Source organism: Oenanthe melanoleuca, chromosome 8, assembly GCF_029582105.1.
Source record: "Oenanthe melanoleuca isolate GR-GAL-2019-014 chromosome 8, OMel1.0, whole genome shotgun sequence".
NCBI lineage: Eukaryota > Metazoa > Chordata > Aves > Passeriformes > Muscicapidae > Oenanthe > Oenanthe melanoleuca.
Window position 1 is genome coordinate 28,574,360 of NC_079342.1, and position 19,919 is coordinate 28,594,278.

Consider the following 19,919-nt stretch of genomic DNA (forward strand, 5'->3'; position numbering starts at 1 on the left):
AAGGCAGCTGGAAGTAGCTGGGAAACTCGTGGCAGGAACCATGGCATAGCAGATGTTCTTCGGAAGTAAGAAGACAGAAACGCTTTTATCCCCCACCCTCGTACCCCCTCTTCCCCCCAGTGCCAAGATGTGGTTTGATCAAGATCTGCCCAATACAGTGTTTTTATAGAATGATGGCATGGAAGAAGCTCAGAAATTTGAGGCAAAGGTGTATTTGGAAAGAAGACAAGTCCTGGCTGGCCAGGCACAATCCAAGGAGCAGACTGTGGAATGGAGGGGACAACTATGCAATCTGAGATGGCAGCCTAGCCTCAGGGTGGATTATGCCATGTCAGGCATTGCTCACACACGGGAACGGGAGAAAACCTTGGGCTTCAGCCCAAGGGTCCCACCCTGCAGGGAGCTGCTCATCAGCAAAAGCCCCATGAGCAAGGCCCCACTGCTGTCTCCTTGCTCCCTTAGCCAGGGCCTGCTTACTTACAGGCCTGCCTGGCTGCAAGGAGTGGAGCACAGGGCTCACATGTTTGTATTTGGTATATCCACACTGTCTCCCTTGGTCAGGTAAGTGGGTGTGGAAGGAAAAGAAACAAGAAAGCAAGAAGGGAAGAAAAGAAAGAAAGAAGAGCCAGCAGTGCTCACAAACAAGGAGCCCCCCAAGAACAGAGCTACAGCTGTGAAGTCCCACGTATGTGGATGATTTTAACCCAACCTCCAAGTGTGGTTCCTCAGGGGAGGAGAGCTAGTTGGAGAGGTCAGGTGAGGCTTTCCCTGGACTACACATCTTGAGGTGGAGAGCTCAGTCATTCACTTCCTGCAGTGCATCTGCACGAGGTAAAAGGCACTGGCCCCAAGTCAGGCCAATAGCAGCTGCCTTGATTAACATCCCAATCTTTTCATTATGTATTATGTGCTTGGCCACAGCAGGCTATCTTCTTAATTTTTCTCCCTCCCTCTCCCCACTTTCTTATTTAATTCCCTTACACATCCTGACTTGCTTGCAAGTGATTTTGATGTCTTTCCTCATCAGGTGTACTAAAAGCTGAGAACAAAGCATGGATGGAGATCTCCAAATTGTAATGATTCTCATGTGCAGACAGACCCAAGGGGCATGGCAGGTGCTCCGTTCAGGGCACAGACACACATACCTCTTACACTCAGCCTAAATACAGCACGACATTGAGCATGGGAAAACTCTGGCACCAGTTTTCCAGAGCAGTTGTGGATCCCTGGAAACATTTAAGGTCTGCTGGGGATCTCAACAACCTGGTCTAGTGGGAGGTGTCTCTGGCAGTGAGGTTTGAACTAGAGGGGACTGAAGTTCTTTTCTAACCCCAACCATTCCATGATCCTTTGACCCAGCTGTTCCCCTTGTTCATTGGTGCCACATCTTCAGAAGCACTGTAGGAAGTGATTCCAACCATAATGAGTTTTGTAGTGCAGCTCTAACCCAGGAGACACAGGTGCAACAGCTTTAAAATGGCCTAGGGAGCTGGTGGACACCGAACACCTCATGCATATGGGTACACATGTGCATCGACAGCACCATTCCTGTCTGGGCAGGCAGCCGTGCTAGGCAAACTGTCAACAAAAAGGCATCTTTCCTAACCCAATATGCTACCAATCAGGCCAACTCTTCAAAAAAAAAAAAAAGAAAAAAAACCCAAAAAAAAAGAAGCATATTTATTACTAGTCCATAAATAATTTTATGGGCGGAAAATAATAGCACTCCTAGAGAGAGCACGGAGAACCAGTAATGAAAGTCTTTAGTATAAACATCCATAGAGGAAGAGAACTCACCACAAGCTCCAATAAAACTGTAACATGCTTTAACCCCTGCTGAGAAGTGGAAAGCAAGCTTTCATCTAGGTAAGACCAAGGGGGAGAATTACTGCTTTCTCCTTAGCAAAGGAAGAAAGGAGGCAAGTTTGTCATGGCCAGAGACTGAAGCCACAAAGTGGGTTGGAAGCATACAGACAAGGAAGAGAGGAAAAATCAGAAGAAGGTTAAAGGAAGTTGTTTTGGAGAGATAGAGGACCTTGGAGCAGTACCCATGTTTATTGACTGAGGTTAGATGATTCACCAAGTTATCTGAGCATCTGGGGAAAGAGGCCTTCTCTAGAGAATGTATAACAAAACAGGGCAAGCTGCCCCTCAGTGCAGAGAGAGCAGCATGCCAGAGCTCAGCTTTCCAGCAACACCAGGCAACAGCCACAAAACCTCTGAACTGTGCCTGTGGTCAGAAACCAAACACTGTAAAGATCCCAGGGGCCAACCCTCAGCCCTCCTCTGTCGCCCTCCTCTACCTGCTGGGACAGAGGGGCTGGCCCCACCCAGGGAGGCCCTGAGCCCCTGCTGAACTGCAGGACCAGCATTCTGGGGCACAGAGGTGCCACCTCTGTCAGGAGTCATCAGAAGGACCTGTGTGCCACAGCTGGCTGCTGTGGGCTTGAGGTGCTCAGCAGCACCCAGGGGTGCTCAGGACCCCTCAGGATGGCAGAGGATATCCAGCTGCCCTCTGCTGCTCTTCCCAAACAAGGGCAACTAGAACTTTAAACACGAGCTGTGCCTACCCTTTGGGGGTGTTAAAGCACAGCTTGACTGCAGAGGAGAGTCAGGAGCAAGTTGTTTCTCATCCTCGAGGCATTTCTGTGGTATTTTGGTTTCATGCACAGTCCTTCGCTTGGCAATCTGCCCTAGGTTGGGTTTGCTGTTCACAGTGGGAATGGGGCAACTATGTCAGATCCAGACACAGGTATTTTGGGATTTACAAAGAGTGCAGTAGCATATGGAGTACTACGTGAGTGTTTTAAAGGTTGCTGTAGCTCCTACAGGACAGAAAACAATGGGTTTTGTCACCAGAGCTGGTGACAAACCAATATTTTGTGCCTGACCACGCACCCTCACTTACCTTGAGCCAAACTCCCTCATCATCACCCAAAAGCATCTTCTCATTTGGGTCCTGAGCATTCTCTTGGCTGGGAGCACAGGGAAACCAAGCAGCCTGCAAAAGGTCCTTTGGCACCTCATGAAGGTGGGATTTACATGCCTGAAAGGAGAGATTCAGTTCAACCCAGGAGGTTGCAAGGAAAGGAGAGAAAAACTGCACCTAAAAAACATCAAGGAAGATTCAACACATGTTGAGAAGGACCTCAAGATGGCTCCTAGCACAACAACAGCTAGGATGTGGCTCCCTAAGTGACATCTCTCTGTCCACAGATGTGCACAGAAGACCTTTGCCATTTTGGAGTGCTGTAAATGTGTTGTTTAAGCATCTCATGGTGTCTGTGGAGCTGAGTAACAAACAATGAGCCAAGCTGTGAGTGGGTAAGTGAGACCACAGCATCTGATTTTGGCTGGGCTCATGAGATACAAAGGTGTGATTCATTTGCCTAAATAACACTCTTCTGTTCCATTCAATGCCCTGTGTCATCCCAGACATGCCCACAGGCCTGGCGGACAAAACCTGGAAGATACATGTGAAATAGTAAAGGAACAGACACCAGAACCCAAGGCACCTCATTAGCATGTACATCTGGGCAGTTTAATCATGCTGCAGGTCTCAAGATCATTCCTTCTATCAAGTCGGTAGAAACACATGTGTAAAGGGCTAAGTAAGATCTCTTTACATATTTCTTGCCTTTCTTCAGCTTGCTAGCAAAGAACATACACACCACGTTAACACCGATCAGGCAAAATCCCCTCCAGGCTCTGCTCCAAAGCCCATACAAAAGATGGGAATTCTCCCATTGATTTTTCCTTGGCTTCAGATCAGAAGGCTTGGGAGCAGTACAGATGCTGACATGTGTGATTCCATCCTTTCAGGCCCTGACCTTATAAGGTATTAGACTTACAGGATTTTTTTAAGCCAACAATGGGACAAGTCGCATGCTCCAAGCTGAGCATTTGGCTGGCAGGATGGGGTGGTTACTGTTCATGAAATGCATGGCTGGGGGAGGTGCTCCCTGCCAGGATGAAGCACCTCTCCACGAACTGCAGTTCCTGCACTCAGGGTCTGATGCAAGAGAAGTGTGAGAAATGCCCAAGTCTTCCACTCAGTCCCTGGTTGAGGAGGCAGTAATTGATGATTGCTGCCAGAGCTGATTTTGTTTGTTCCTTGCCCAGCACAGACTTTGCTGGAAAAGTTGTTTTGTTTTGGTTTTTTTTTCGTTCATGCCTTCACTCACCTTCACAACAGGCTCTCCAGTGACTAAGGAAGCAGGGCAGGACTTTGCATCCTGTTGGGAGGCATAGGCTTTCACTGCCCACAGATCCACATATCCCTCAGGAGTGTGTGGACCACAGTCCAGCATGCTGCTTGTCTTCTCAAAGGGCTCACACACACCATCCTCTTCATGAATGTAGCACAGGCTTGGCTCCCCTGCAGGGAGAACAGGGATGAGCTGCTTACAAACCAGGCACCAGGCACACACACCTCCTCTTGTTATAAGAGGTTTGCTGTCTCATTAATCTGGGGTTTTCCCAACACAAGGGCCGGACAAGATCCATGGATCACTCCAGCTGCAAATCCAGGTTCTGTTGCGATGAGGTGCATGGCCCTCTGCTCTAAGGAGCAGTGTCAATAATGTACAGTTTTGACTCCTGCCTCAAAAGGAGTCAATCCATTTGGACCTGTCTCAATACAATTGGACTCACCAATACAGCTGAAGCCTTCTTCCTTTTTACACTTCCTGGAACAACCATCTCCATCCAGCAAGTCCCCATCATCACATTCCTCCTCCAGGCTCCTAAGAGGGCAAAGCCAGAGGTGTTATTACCACCTTTGACTCAACACTCCTGTGCTCCTGCCCAGTCATGAGTGAGGACCCCTTATCTTGGTTCTATTCCCACAGAAGCAGTTCAAAAGGAAGAATCACACATAGAATTAGACAGAGAAGAGAAAACATCTTGCCAGGGGACAGAAAGAGGTTAAAGTCACAGCATTTGGCAGCAGACATGATTGCACTGTAACTTTGCTATAAGACCTGAGGCAAGAACTATGAGAGAATGGAAGAAGTAGAGAATTAAGCATCATGAAGAATTTGTTGCTGGAGAAAGCAAGTGTTGGAGAAGGCAGGAGATTCTGAAATGGGGCTAGTGTTTCAGTGGGAGCTGGAGAAGAAGGGAGAGACAGAAGATTCCTCTCTCTTTCCCTTTCCTCACCCTGCTAAGAAAACTGGTTTCAAATGAAAGTGATCCTGAGTATATCCTGTAAGCTGAAGTCTAAAAAAGCTCAAATATGGAAATCTGAAATAATGATCTCCCAGGCAGAGCAGGTGAAGCATTGAGCTCTCTCAGTGTAGAGCTGGTGCATCCCTCATTATTTAGGGCCCCTGAATAGAAACTGGAGAGCTCTCTAAAGACTGCAATGTGCAACTGCGCCAGTTGCAGAACCTACTCCTGCTGGTCCCTGTCCAAAAAGTTATATTGCCCACTTCCAAAGACAAATCCTTTGGAATGGACTCTGCAACACTTCACTGAGATGGGCCAGAATCCAAGCACTGAAATCCAGGACAGAGGATGTTCAGGTTGAACTCCTCTTGCAGACCATGCCTCTCAAAAAGACCATCTCCATCTCCTATGCACATGGCATTTTACAAAACACAAGCTCTGCAGCTCAGTCTGCTGGAGGGATTTTGTGCAGCATCTTCAGCCATGTACCTGTACAAGGAGGATCCACCTGCTTCTTCCCTTGGGGGCAGGATGACCTGGCAGCTTAAAGAACCTCAGCTGAGAGCTTGAATTTTTCAACTTACGTGGTCACCTTCCCATCCCCACAGTAGGGTGCTCCATGCATATGGACGAGTGGTGGGGAGGCTTCTCCTGAGGTTGTATGAGAGACTACCTGCACCTGGTAGCGGTACACCTGCCCAGGCGTGACTTCCCTGCAGGAACAGAGAGAACTTGAGGGAACAGCAACATCTGCAACACTGAGATTTGCTCACCACAACTATAGACATCACGTGTATATATCCATGCAGTACCATAATCTGACGTGTCTTCATACTCTGCCAGAGGCAAAGCCTGTGGGGAGAGAGGCTGTTTTAGGTCACACTGCTTATTTCCCAAAGGTCTAAGTTGGGGAGAAGTGACATTAGCTTAAGTAATCATTTTACTCTTTCTATTGATGGTGGAAATGTAGTTTTATGGGTTGTATTGATGGGGAAAATGTTTCTGGTTTAATAAGCTCCTCCTCGTTAACCTGGGCTCACAGGCAAGGGTCATGCTAGCATGGTGGGTCTGCCACACACTTGTTCAATGGCACTGGATGCAGTAATTCCCAGAATGAGGGGACAGAAGGAACAACAAAACAGAAGAAAAACCACACAGGGATTCAAAGAGAGAAGACACAAGGAGGTGATCAAACCTGACTCCAGCACCCCTTGGGCCCATGACAGAGCAGCTCCGTGACTCACGTGTCAGTGAAGTGGCGATGTGCCTGCAGGGGGGCGGCAGGGGACCCATCTGCAAAGGGGGGGTCGCGGAGCAGCCGGTACTGGATCCGTCTGCAGGCTGAGCACAGGGAGCTGCGGGGCCTGGAGGTCAGCAGCGCTGTGTCGATCTCCATCCTCTCGTCAAAGGTGTAGATTCTAACTCCAGACATCTTTTTAGGGATATTGAGCTTCACAGTAAAGGGGACATCACAGAAGGTGTCCAGGGGGCCCAGATGGATGGACTCCCCCTGCTCTGTCAGGATTTCAATGTCAGACAGGGCCTTGGGAGAGCCCATGGAGAGGTATGTGGTCCAGAGGGTGAGAGAGTCGGGATAGACGGGGTACAGGAAGCGCAGCTCCAGGATGCAGCCATCCGGCTGGGGGCATGGCACAGTCATGTTCATGTCGTACAAGTGCAGCTCCGGACTCCAGGCCTGCAGACTGGGCTCACAGGGCTGATCGACATCTGGAGGACCTGGGACAAGGAAGAAGCTGATGAAAACGAGGGGACAGCTGGCTTCACAGAAGACCCACAGGGGAGTTCTTCCCTGTAAGGTGCTTACACATCTCAGGGCTATAACTGCATACCTGTGCAAGTTTGCACCCACTCCAGGCATGTCCTAGACCTGGTGGCTCCTGCCCTAACATCCTGGAAAGCAATAATATCCACTGATCTCCCAGTTCCTGAGTACTTGCACATATGCACAAGGCTCAGCAGATCTGGCGCCTAATAGCCCTCTCAAATGGAAACAATGGTATCCACACTGCAGCTGGACACAGTGCAAAGATCTAGGGACAGCCTAGACACAGCTCAGGAATGAGAACCCTGCTCTGCAGTCTTACAGGTGCAGAAACTTTGCCAAGGGCACCTGAGTGCTCCAAGCAGAGCAGCGACTGAAGCTTTGCACAAGCACATGCTGGGACAGGTGTAGTCAGGAAGGGACCAGGCCCAAAGCAGGGAAGCAGGTCTGGTGGAAGGCTGTTTTTCCAGAAGAACTTGGACAGTTCCCAGGCTAACCTCAGAGCCCCAATCTGTCTCCCCTGATGGTGGATTAGCACTCAGCAAGAGAAATGGAGTGCTGGCCTTTCAGACCCAGAAAGGACCACTGGAATTTATCAACCTGTAGTAGATATACCCTTGTCCTCATTAGCCACTGGAAGCATTTCTTAGGGCCCAGCACCAATTCAAAGCCTTCAACCATTTATGACAAGTCTCAGAGTTTCTGAAACCCACAAACTCTCTATTTTTATCAGAGTAAACAAGTACTTGTGGTAACTACAGACACACAGAACCACGTCCTCCCTCTGTATGGTTCAGCAGTAGCACATGCACCTCACACAGCTCCTAGGACCAGCTCCCCTGGTCTTCTGCCTCCTTTACCCTGCTCTTGGAGGAGCTGAGGCAGGAAGAAAAGCCCAACAGCTCCTATGGCAACTGAGTGACCCTGAAAGCCACCATCGTGCCCACAAGATGGGTCTCTAAACCAACACCCGGGTCTCGGCACAAGAGAAGTTGTAACACCTGGCTGCTGTTGGCCTTGCTAGGGAGCCATGGACTGCCCAGGGCTTGGCATAGTCTCAGTGAGACTCAGCACAGAGCTCCTCTTGCTCTGTTTGGACAAGACTACATTAAAGTCTATGAATGTCCCTGAGGATTAGAATGAGGTCCCAAGATGTATATTTAAGACTGATTTCAGTTAAATGCTCCTCCCTGGAGTCAGTATCATGCAGCAACATCTGTCTGAACAATGATTGGGGTATGATAATATTGGGGTGCCAGTCAGTTTGTCCAAAGCCATCTGGCCATTACCAGGTTTTTCCTGGGCACCAATAAGTCCTTCCTGCACTACAGAACCCTTGCGAAGGGAAGACAACTGATTCTCTAAAAGAAAAAAACTACATTCTTTTTCTTGTACCAGAAAGATTCTGTCTGGGGACTCACAGACAGGAAAAGAGAGGAGACATTTACCTTCTGCTTCTTCTGGGGTCCAGTAGCCAGAGGAATCGCAGACACGGGGGGAAGAGGCCTCGTGCACGTACTGACGGAAGGTGCCATCCTCAGCACAGCTGTCACAGAGTGTGTCCTGCTCCCTGCTGACAGAGCACAGACCCTGGCATGCCTATGGAGGAACAGCTAATTTCCCATCCACATTTGTCCAGGTGGGACCACACAGGAAGTTGGAAAAGCAGAGCTAAGGTCTCAGAAACTCCCTGGGTATATCATCCTGTTTGGAATAAGCTTCTTCAAAGACAGGGAAATGTGAGAGTCCATGGGACAGGCTGTATTTAATCTTTCCTCTTCTCTTCTCCATGCTCTCTGGGTACTCTTGGATGGATAGCCTGTTCCATCCCTGCCAGTCAGAGCTAACACACCCCACATGTCCCAGGGCAATGCCTCTGGACTAAAGTGGGTGCAATTAAGGCACTCTCTGCTAAACCTAGAGTCAGGTTTTGGCTTTCAGCATTATTGTAATACAAAACAGTCACAATAATATCAATTCCTGTGCTCTCCAGAAAATATAAAGGCACTTTTCTATTATAAGAGCCAGCCTCAGCCACTTCCCTTGACCAGTTCTTCTCGGGGGATGCGGGACTACCACAGTGGATCAGCTCCTGAGACAGCTATGACTGACAGCTTGGGATGGCTCCAAAGTGCCTCCCTTCTAGCCCCATGTTTTCATGCTTCCAAATCACTTCATTTCTCAACAAAGCAGTTTATTTGGATGACTCAAGGCTACCCAGCATTCAGAGCCTCTCTTGTCTGTGGGGTGACATGCATCTGCTCTTGCTAGTCCTGAGCAAAAGGCATATTGTAGAGAGCACTCGTTCTTTGAAAACTCAGCAAACACTGACCCAAGAGTGACCCAGCTGCCATCAAACAGCATTTTACTTTTAATTATAAAAGACAGCTTTAAGAAGCAGCTTCAAAACAAGTTCAAAAGCTCTTTATGTATGTGCTCATGATCCCATAAGCAAAAAAAAAAAAACCAAACTAAAGTATCATCATCTAAAACCTGGTGGAAACTGAAATATTTCAGTAAGAGAGGCTGCTGAATTGAGACCTGTATCCTAGTCTTGGTGGCTCCCTTAGTGGGGAGAAGACAAATCCACCCAACACTCACGGTCTTTTACTGCTCACCAGCCAAACAACCCTGCCTCCTTGGCATAATTTCTCTGGCTTGAAAAGTTTCCTGACTTACCCCCAGTTAGCTGCTTTGCAAGTCCATGACAGCGCTGGGAATGAAACCCAGCTCTTGTGGTTCGAGCTCCCTGCCTTAACCACAAGGCTGTATTTCCTCCTGGTAAATAGCTACTTTATACAATAAGTGCTAAATGAAGCTTATTTTTCATTCCCTGATTGTACCCTGGGGTTTAAGAGCTGGCTTTGCCTCCTGATGCTCTTTGGCTTTCCCTCCCAGCACCCCGAGTGCAGGAAGCTTGCAGGAGAGCCCATGTGCCAGGGGCCTTCGAAGCAGACTGGTTCTCGTGCCTGAGGGCTCTACTGGAGACCACCAGGGCAGGAAGCAGACTGGGGGTCCATCCCACAGAGATTCCTTGTTCCTTCCAACAGGCTCCTGTGCAAGCCCAGGAGCATGGCAAGCACGGCTCCCTCACCTCTCGTGGATGGCACCGCTGATGGGAGGCAGCCAGAAGATGCTGAGGGAGTCCTGTGTCTGCCCCGTGATCATGGGGGGGATCGGGATGGGCGCCGGCTTCTTGCTGTGGCCCCAGCGCTGGTACACCAGGTCCAGGTAGCAGTGCATCCGGGCCACCTGGTTGGGGGTGAAGCTGTTGGTGCACTCATCATCTGGGGGAGAAGACAGGCTGGCCTGAGGGCCAGGGCACAGCAGCATGCACCCCTCCTCCTGTCCAAACTTCTGCGGGGACTTAGGGAGGGCTGGGAGCACAGCGCGCAGTGGCTCGGCTGCCGGCACTCTCTGGTGTCGTGCGTCCCCAAAGCCACAAGATGGCAGTGCCTCAGCAGCTCCACGCCCCTGCACCTGCCCAGCACCAGCGCCGACACCCGGGCAATGCCAACACCCGGGCAATGCCGGCACCTGGACAATCCCGCATCCACCTGGGCAATGCCGGCACGAACCTGGGCAATGCCGGCACCTGGGCAATGCCGACACCCACCCGGGCAATGCTGACACCCACCCGGGCAATGCTGGCACCTGGGCACTGCCAGCACCTGGGCAATGCCGACACCCACCCGGCACCGCGGGAGGGTCAGGCTGGGCACGGAATTGCTCCTCCGGCTTCGGTCCTCCTGGCATGGCAGGAGAAACATGTGCCCTGCAGCATGCCTTTGGGAACAAAGCCAGAAGGGTTCAGGAGGTCAATAATCAACAGCAACAACAGAAGCAACAACAATAGCAACAATAACAATAATAATATTAATAATAATAATGGCAGCTTCAGGACTGGAGAAGAGAGGTACACACAAAAAAGAGCAGCATCGGTGCATATCCATGGACCCACTGGCAGGAAGACAGGGATGGATGGTTGGAAACAGCCTGAGGGAAGAAAGTGGTTCAACAGCCACTGCAAGCACTACCTGACACATCCCAATACACCAGGAGGGACCCTGCTGGTTAGGGAATGAGGTAAAGTACTACTGACGGAAGTAGAAGAGAGGGAAACCTAAGTTTTAAGGAAGGTGACCCCTTGTGGCTCCCAGCAAGGGTTACTCATTACCTGTGTAACTCATGTAGTTGTTGAAGGGTGTCCCCGTGAAATGTGTCTGCCCACAGGCATCATTGGTAGGGTCTGGGTCCCGACAGAGTTTACTCTTTGGGGTGGGGGCAGTGTCAGCACAGAGGTCTCCTGTCTCCATGGATGGAGTGGTCTCCCTGCAGGGATCATCACAAGATTCCCGCTCGCTCACTCCCTTAAAGACATGGTACAGCCCCAGGACATGTCCCACTTCATGGATCATGGTGTTGGTGTGGCCTTGCATGCCATAGTAAGCAGGATTGAGGACAACTCCACCTGGAATTGCAAGTACAAAGAGTATCATTCCAAGAAAGGGACAGTGGACATTTGTCATTACTCACCTATGAGAGGCAAAACTCCTCTCATTGTGCTTCCAGGCCACAGATGAGGGGCCAGATGGAGACCCAAACATGGCATACTCAGCCTCTTACAGGACAGGAGGAGGATCCTTTGCCTTCTGGGATTGGAACAGGGTGGGTGGTTTTCCTTCACCTCCTACTACTTAATTGGCCCCTCAACATCTTCAGTCATTTCAGCTACTGTTGCCCTCTGCATCTCTCTGCACAGTTGTAATACAGCTTTGGATCACACAACTCCAAAGGAGGTTTGGAGCCAGAGCACCAAATCAAGCCATGCTGTGACTTTACAGGGATCATCTTTTGAACCAGAAGACAGAAGTCCTTCCCTGACCTAGACAGGTGTCTATGGCAGGCCAGCTCCCATGGCAGGTGAGACAATGAGGTGCAGGGCAAAGTCCTGACACTCTCAGCTATGCCATCTAGAAGCCAGGTTCAGCACAAATCCACATGGAGATTCAAGTGCACTACCTCTGACCCCTGCTGAGAAACCACCCATGACCTATTGTTTCAGCCTCCAAACCAGACTCTGAGGGGTAAACTAAAAGTTTCACGAGGTACTGTTGAAATCCACTAAGCTTCTACCACAAACCTGACGCAAATTCAGTGTATTTTAGAGTGGGATTTCCCAAGACATAGCTTCTGAAGATCTCTTCCTCCCCTTCAGAGGAATCTGCATGTGAGCAAGGTGCAAATGAACCCAACAAGATCCTCACAAACTATCACAAACCTACTCCTCTTCACTGGGATATCCCAACTCCTGACTCAAGGAGACACAGAGGGGCAGTTTGTCTCCAAGTCAGTTTAGTGCAGGTTCAGCTGTCAAAGATGTTGGAACATGGGTACAGACCAAGTCCCCCAGGAACTGTCCCAGAGCTGCAACCTCATACTGATAGCAACACCACGGAGCTGGACAGAACCCATGATCATCCTGCCCTAAACTGACCTGTGGCTGCAGAGCAAGTGGATTTTTCTTTCCTGTGAGCCCATCTGTGACAGGAAGAACAAGGACCAAGGATACTGACAAAAGCCAGGTGGAGCAGAGCCTTCCCTTTGCTCACTGCCAGCATCTCCAGCTCCTGACCCGGGATGCCCACCCTACACTGATGGCTCTGTGTCACATCTGATAGGAAACTGTCCACAGAAGGTGCTCAAGAAAAAAAAAAAAAAATTGCTTCACTGCCCTCCTTTTATTTGCCTCCTTTATTTTGTCCAGATGAAAATTTCTTTGGAATGTCTCCATTTTTCTCACTGTTCTGGGGTTTTTCTGGCCATTTCCCCCCCTTTTCTCTTCTCATTTTTAACTACATCCATTTTTCCATGCTGCCTTACAGTGGAGTAGCAAGGGCTGGGAAATATCAACAAGACAGGGGTGCTAAAAGCAGACCCCAGCATGTGCCCAGGCTGACTCCACACAACTCCTTCATGTCTCGGGGAGGCTGTTTTTACACAACTCCTTTTAACCCAGACAGCTTGGATGGCCGTGTGGTGAATAGCTGGCTCCGGCACAGCTTGCTCCCTCCTTTGCAGGGCCCTGGAGGATTTTCTGTGCCAGCTACCTCACAGCACAGCCTCTGCTACTGCATCTCTGCTGATGATCACTGCCCTGCCAGCAAAGTTAGAGCTGGCAGGTGGCCACAGTGTGATCCTGTCTCCAGCCACACAGACTGCTTGAAATCTGCTCCTGGATCAGCTCCGCGCACTACCGACTACCTCATGTCTTCGAGTACAGGGCATTCCTTCCAAGAGAGGGTTTTCTTCAGATCACAGTGTCCCTGGCAAGACAATGTGACTGTGATTCCTATGGGGGAGCTATGCTGGGTGAACACTGAGCTGGGGGCTGGAAAGGGACCTTCAGAGATGCCCTAAGCAATTCTCCCAAGCCCTTCCAACAAGCAGTGAAAAAATGACAGTGGCATCTTCTGTGGAACATCCTGCGTGTGTGGCCCATGGAAGGGCTGAGAGGCACCACTGACCTGTCAAGTGGCACCATTTCTTAGCTCAAAATCCTTGTTTATTGCTCTTCCTTCCCACAGTGTGGATCTTCTGCCCAGGCTTGAGGCAAAGGATGTGTCACAAAGTAGCTGCATCCCCTTTTTTCCTAGCTGTGAGACAAGAGAGCAAAGGACTTTGCATCCAATCAGTCAGCTCTTGACCCTTCAGTTGCCTGGAGATGGGTCACAAGAAGGCACAGGGGCTGAAAAATTATTCATGTTCTGTCCTGTCAACTCTTAGGTTCCTGGAAGCCATCACCCTCTCAATTACCACCCCAGTAAATGCTATAGATAGTGAAGGGCATCCCATTGATGGGAAACCCAGTGGGCGCATAAAAGAAAAGCTGCTTCTCATTTCAATCAAACAGGGCATGAGAGAAGAGAGAATAGAAAGAAAAGACATCTCTACAGCCAAACCCAAGCCTGAGCAAGGCAGGGGGGCTGCTTGCCCAAAGGTCTGAAAGGAGGAATGCGCACACAGAAAGAAAATAGTGTTCATAAACAAGTAAATGAGACATGAAAGCCCTGCATGCATCCTGCAGCAATAACCACAGGGAAAGGGGATGAGCACCAGGGGCACAGGGCACCCTGGGACCAAGCTGCCCAGCCCTCCTCCCTGCAGAAATCCAGTGTTCTTCCCATGTGGTGGAATAAATGAGATTCCAGCACAGGGAGAGAGAAAATTGTCACAAGTGAGGGATGCCAGGGCCAGGGTACCCTGTCCCCTTCCCTCTTTTCTGCTGGCTTCCCCTATTCCATTCCTCCCCCACACTCCACAAGGACGATCATATTTTTAGTACTCATTTTAACAACTAATTAAATAGCAGAATTAGAAACAGCCTAAGAACTCTGCCTTCCAGAACATCCCTGTCCCTTCATTCCCTGTCCCCACTGCTCCCTGATGAGTTGGGAGTGCTCCCAGCTTTGGACCAGGAAGTTCTACTTCCCCTCTGCAGGATTCTGGCTGTGAAGACAAGATGTTCATAACATCCCAACAGTAACATCCTCCTCTCTCTCTCCACAGCAGATCAGGCATTCCCTTCTCACCCTGCCTCTTCCTGCCCTGGGCAAAGGGCTAAATTGGACTTTCAGTGCCTGAGAACCAGCTCAAGCAGGTTCACAAGGTCAGAACTTACACAACAAAGCTAAAAACTTCCATGTTCCTGTGGTATCAAGGGACAACAGCACTCCAAGGCAGCTGAACCAGAGATTTATTTGGACTTGCTCACCCAACCAAGCCCAGACATCTGGAAAGATTAAGGTCTAGCCCCACAACACCTTGTCCAGGCCAGACCCACCAGCTGCAGACCTGGTAATGTCCCCAAAGCCAAACCCTAACTCTGATCAAGCAACAAGAGATGTCCACCCCACCAGATTTCTGCTGGTGTAGACCATGCTTCTCCTTTACTCACACAGCCCTGGAAGCTCTGGCTCCCAGGACACTCTCTGCTGCTAGCCAGGATCAATGGCAATGCTGAAGGACTCCTGCCCATGCCAGTCCCAAAGAAGCCAACCTGTTCCTAGGTCAGAGCTGTCCCAGAGGACATTCCCAAGTAACCACAGGACCTTTAAACAGTAAACCACAAAGCTGAACCTGCATTGCAGAGGCAGTCTTCCCCAAACACTGAGTCAGAGCAATTAATAGAACAAATGCATGACAGTTAGTCAGACAGGAAGATGGCCATTGCCTAAGGTACCTTGGATGGAAGGGCTGGCCCTCCTTCAGGATCCACTGACCTCTGCCAGATATATGAGCTGGCCTCAGCTTATATAACTACAGAAAGTATTTATAACATCAAATGTCCATGATTCCCTTGCCTTTTGACCACGTTTATACAGTTCACATGCAGCTACACATGAAGTTTAAAGCATCTGCATTATTACATTACTGGGGTTTTGAACAAGGCTTTCCACCACAAAAAGCTAAGGGTTTTTATTAAAAGAAAGTTCTTCAACTCCTTCTGCTTTGTAGTTAAAAAGATTTACTTCTAAGTTCTCAGAAAACTCATTCCAGACTCCAAGAAATCTGAATTTGTGAGGAACTCACTGTGATTATGGTGGAAAGACTGAGACAGAATGTATAGTCACAGGGAGTGGTGCAAACAGACCTGAGACCTACCTCTGCTGCTGGCTGACAGCAGCTGTCTTTCCCTGGGAGCTGAAACACAGTCTAGAGAAACTTCATAGACCACTTCAACCTCTCCAAGCCAGTAATTGTCTTTTATGCTTCACTGAAAGTAGTTGCTGTTGGCCTTATTACTGGTAAACTATCCCCAAGCCTTCAGAAAGGGTGCCGGAAAATTTAATTTCATCAGAAAAAAGTCTGGAGGAGAGCAACAGAACTGTATATGAATATGAATGTATATGCATATGAATGGTCACGCAATTTCTGGTAGCCCCAAAGAAGCATTGTGAAGAGAAGGGGATGAAAAACAAAGTTCACTGAAAACTTCCAGAAGGTGATGACAGCAACAAGAAGGTGAGGAGGACCCTCTTGAAAAACACACTCAAATATCATGAAAAAATGGTTTACAAGGAGATCAAAATCCAGATGGCAGATTAAACAACTTCTAGAAAAGAACTAATGGAGAACAATAAATCTAGTGATCTCTGGGCTGAGGAAATGTATTAAAAAAGAAGAAGGGAAGGCAGCTGGAGAAGAAAAAGTCTCATGATGCTTCTCCTGAAAACATCTAAGAAAGTCAAGTTCAGAGATCTTCTCTCAGAGAAGTCAAGAAACCAATTTGATTCATGTAGAGAACTAAAGCATGGAGGGTCTGTATGTGTGCAGGGAAAAATCAGCATGGCATTTCTGCTCCGTGGCATAAGGGGTGCAGGTGTTGTGTGCTGACCCTAATATTTTAAGGTCAGTATAGACAGCAGATTAGCAAGATTTAGCACAAGGAAAGAAGTCTGTCTTTTTTTTTGAGACAGACTCCTCTCTTGTGTATAGACCTGTCTCTACCCCCAGCCACAGCTAGGTCCTTAAGCTCAGGAATTTTTCTCAAACTGCCATTAACTCCTTCCAAGGTTTTTCTTTCTCTTTACTTACTGCTTTACTTTCATACCTACTCAGATTCTTCAGTAGCCTCTTGTGAGAGTTTTTTGTCAGAAGCCACATATTCACGGCCTCCTCAGTCCTAAGTTCCTTCTGTGTGGGACAATAATATACATGGTACAAAGCAAATGATGATGCAGTGAAGCTCACTGTTTACAGAGAACAGAGTCCACCACCCGCCCTCCAGAGCTCATTAAATCTAAAACCAAGGAGAGTCTTGAACCAAAGTCTTCACTCTGTGCCAGAGACTCAAAGAAGTTCGGATCCAGCTTCATACTTCACAGCCCTGGCACCAGAGTCAAGACAACACCCCTTCGCCCCTGAACCTCCACGCTAAAACCCTGATCCAACATTTCCAGATGGTGCCATTTCTTGTGTCCCTGGCTGGACACAAGCACAGGGACGAGCCAAATGCAAGCTTTTGATGAGACCACTCATCCCAATTACCCCTCTGTACAACTGCTTCCATTGGGAGGGGTCTGAGGGGAACTTGTGTGGCTGAAGCACTTGCTGCAGTCAGATGATTGTCAAGCTGAGCCTTGGAAATGATTTCTGGAAGCTGAGAGAATAAATTTCATGGAGATTTGCCTTCCTCAACAAGCAGCTGGAGCAATATGCTATCGAAAAAACAGCCCTGAAACTCATTGAGGGAGGGAAACTGGCAAAAAGGAACTTTGAAACAGGTCTTTAATAGCAGTGCAAAACTTTTAAGGGTTGAGCATCACGCACTTGTAAAAACAGAAGGTCTAGGTCTGCTAGTGCAGGTGTCAGGAGTAATTATTTCCAGTTACTTATTGAGAAACACTTTAGACACTTTGACTGCAAAGTGTAAAGCGCTTTGCCAGAAAACTCAAGCACTGAAGAAGTGGTAGGAGAGGCAGGAAAAAGAGAAACAACAGAAATAGCAGAAAATGCACAAAACAACCATATTCTAGTGAACCAGTTGCCATTTTGGCTGTTTTGCTGCCTACATGGACTGATGACCTTAAGGGTCTGACCTGAATCCTCTGAGACCAAGGAGAACCTTGCCCCCAGCAGGCAGCAGGCCAAGTTATAAAAACATGGCAAAATTTGATAGTTATCCTCACACTTGCACTCGATTCAGAAGTGGCCAGTTCTGGCTGCTGCGTGGGCAGCCCTGGAGCTGCTGAAATCTGCCATCTCAGCTCTGAAAACACTGAACTCCTGATTTGTATCTGTTATTATGTGCTGCAGAGTAAGTTCACAAGAAGTAAGTCTCCAGAATCCTAAAAGATAGACCTGGAAGGTCCAGGAGAAACCAAATGTGAGTCTAGAACTCTCTCCAGAGCTTACTTATTTTACTTATTTACTTATTTGACTTATTTTACTTTACTTTACTTTAGGTAAACCTGTAGTCCCACTGCCTCACTTCCTTCACCATCAAGTTTCTCATAACAATGTTTAAGTCTCTTGTTGGTGTGTAACCTCACCATCTTACCCATGTGGATTCAGGGAACACCCAAACCCTGCTATTGTGACCTTCTTATCAAACATCCACAATGTTGAGGCACAGCACTCTACCTCTTTTTGCCAAGTCAAGGAAGAGAGAGGAAAACCAGTGGTTCTGAGACGGGGTAAGTTACTTACCCAGGTGACTAAGGGCCTCTTTATCCCACGGCCAAGTGGCAGCACCAGCCAACTCTTCTCTCACCGAAGTGGCAAAGTAAACATTGAGGAAATGGGTGCTGTTCAGCTGCAGAGCCTCCTTCAGCTCCTTCACACTCATGTATGCCCTGCAAGGACAAAAGAGAGGAAATAGTCAGCACACACTCCAACAGAGTGAGGAGGAAAAGCAGGAGTCATCCATAGACATCATACAAGGGTGCTGCAGACCTGGAGGCATCCCAAACTCTGAAACCAAGAACATTTTAAAGCAAAGAAAAATTCAGCATTTCAACAGGATATCCCATGACACCGCAAACTCTGCTCTGTAAGGTGCAGGTTTACTAGTGAGGGGTTTGGGTGGGGGTGGAAGGCACTCAAGCCTGAAGAAGCTTTGCTAATTACAGTAGCTTTGTTGGCAAGTTCTGCTTTCAGGAAAGGTTTTACAACCATGGGGACAAAAGAAGCTCCACGACATAGGATAATAGGGAATAAAACGGGAGGAGAAAAAATGAGAGAAGAAAGGAAATTAAGAGGTAGGTCCTGCTAGGGAAAAGAGAGGGGCTTGGCATCAGAAAAACAGAATTTGAGGTGGAGGGAGAGAAGAATGAATCCAGAACTCCAACTGCTTCTGACAAGGGTTTTTCAGGGGTTGCCCCTGATATGGGGCAAGACAGGAATGGATGTCAAACCTTACTGTTGGGAGCAGAGAGGGTTTGTCAGCTGGGGCTGAGAATTCTCTTCTCCAGCTTCTCTAGTCTATCTGGACTTTCATTCCATCCTTTTCCCCAGGAAAATCAGTATGCCAGAGATGGCAGTACGTGGCAAAAACAAGGGTGTCCTGGCAGTGAACAGGCACATCTCTCCTCAAGATACATCCCAGGGAATTGCACAAGGAAGAACAAGAGCAAAAGGTATCTTGGAATTTGCTCAAAAAACTCCCCCCAAAACAAAACAAAACAAAATAAACCAAAACAAAACAAATCTTGCAGCTTTTCTCAAAATGGACCTTGGAGAAGACTCTGCCTGGGTCTCCCAGCATTGAGCCAGGCCCTCTTCACATCAATCTGTCTCTCTGCTCATGATCTGAATCTTTCAGAGAAGGTCTGGGATGTCAGCAGGGACAAAAACAAGATAAAACAAGCTTAGTGGGGAGAGGGTAATCTCTGAAGCCAGATTCATGGAAGGGCAAGTTTAATGGGGAAAATCTCCTGACAACACTGCTGACTGTCTCTCCTCCCATCTTCAGAGCTGAGAATAAAGACTTGCAGGAGCAGAAAAAACAGTGGAATGGGATATCCAAGACATCCATTTCTAAAGGCCATAGGAAGGTAATGGGCTAGGGGAGGTGGGTGGGCACTGGGCACTGAAGCAGAGCAGTAACACCCATGGGTATGCCAGAGTGTCCATGAAGTAAACCTCACAATGTGGCATATCTCAGCACTTGGAAATAAAAAATAATAAAAAAAAATCCAGCAGTTAGGTTTCACTCTTCCCTCTGAGTGTTTCTGCACAGGTCAAAAGACTGTAACACATTCACCAGAACACCAACAGTCCCAGCATTGGTCTTTAGGGAGTTCATACACTCAGCAATGCAAAACAATCAAGGTCTAACCTAATATCAACAATAATAATTCCAATAGCAATAGCAATAGAATTATAAGGCCTTGGACTGTGATGCAAATGCCAGGTACCCTTTTAAATGGACTTCAATGATCCTTGTGGGTCCCTTATATCTCAG

General features: G+C 48.4%; 1 protein-coding gene across 1 annotated transcript in view; it reads right to left on the bottom strand.

The window, feature by feature from the left end:
• Window positions 1-19,919, bottom strand: part of PAPPA2 (pappalysin 2) — an 88,289-nt gene that overhangs the window by 40,500 nt on the left and 27,870 nt on the right. Inside the window, exons 3-11 of the mRNA XM_056497683.1 lie at window positions 18,164-18,309; window positions 11,130-11,423; window positions 10,047-10,239; window positions 8,401-8,522; window positions 6,414-6,906; window positions 5,754-5,882; window positions 4,654-4,745; window positions 4,185-4,378; window positions 2,909-3,046 (exon numbers count right to left, since the gene is read on the bottom strand). Coding sequence (XP_056353658.1) covers window positions 2,909-3,046; window positions 4,185-4,378; window positions 4,654-4,745; window positions 5,754-5,882; window positions 6,414-6,906; window positions 8,401-8,522; window positions 10,047-10,239; window positions 11,130-11,423; window positions 18,164-18,309 — 1,801 coding nt within the window. The remainder of the gene's footprint in view (window positions 1-2,908; window positions 3,047-4,184; window positions 4,379-4,653; window positions 4,746-5,753; window positions 5,883-6,413; window positions 6,907-8,400; window positions 8,523-10,046; window positions 10,240-11,129; window positions 11,424-18,163; window positions 18,310-19,919) is intronic.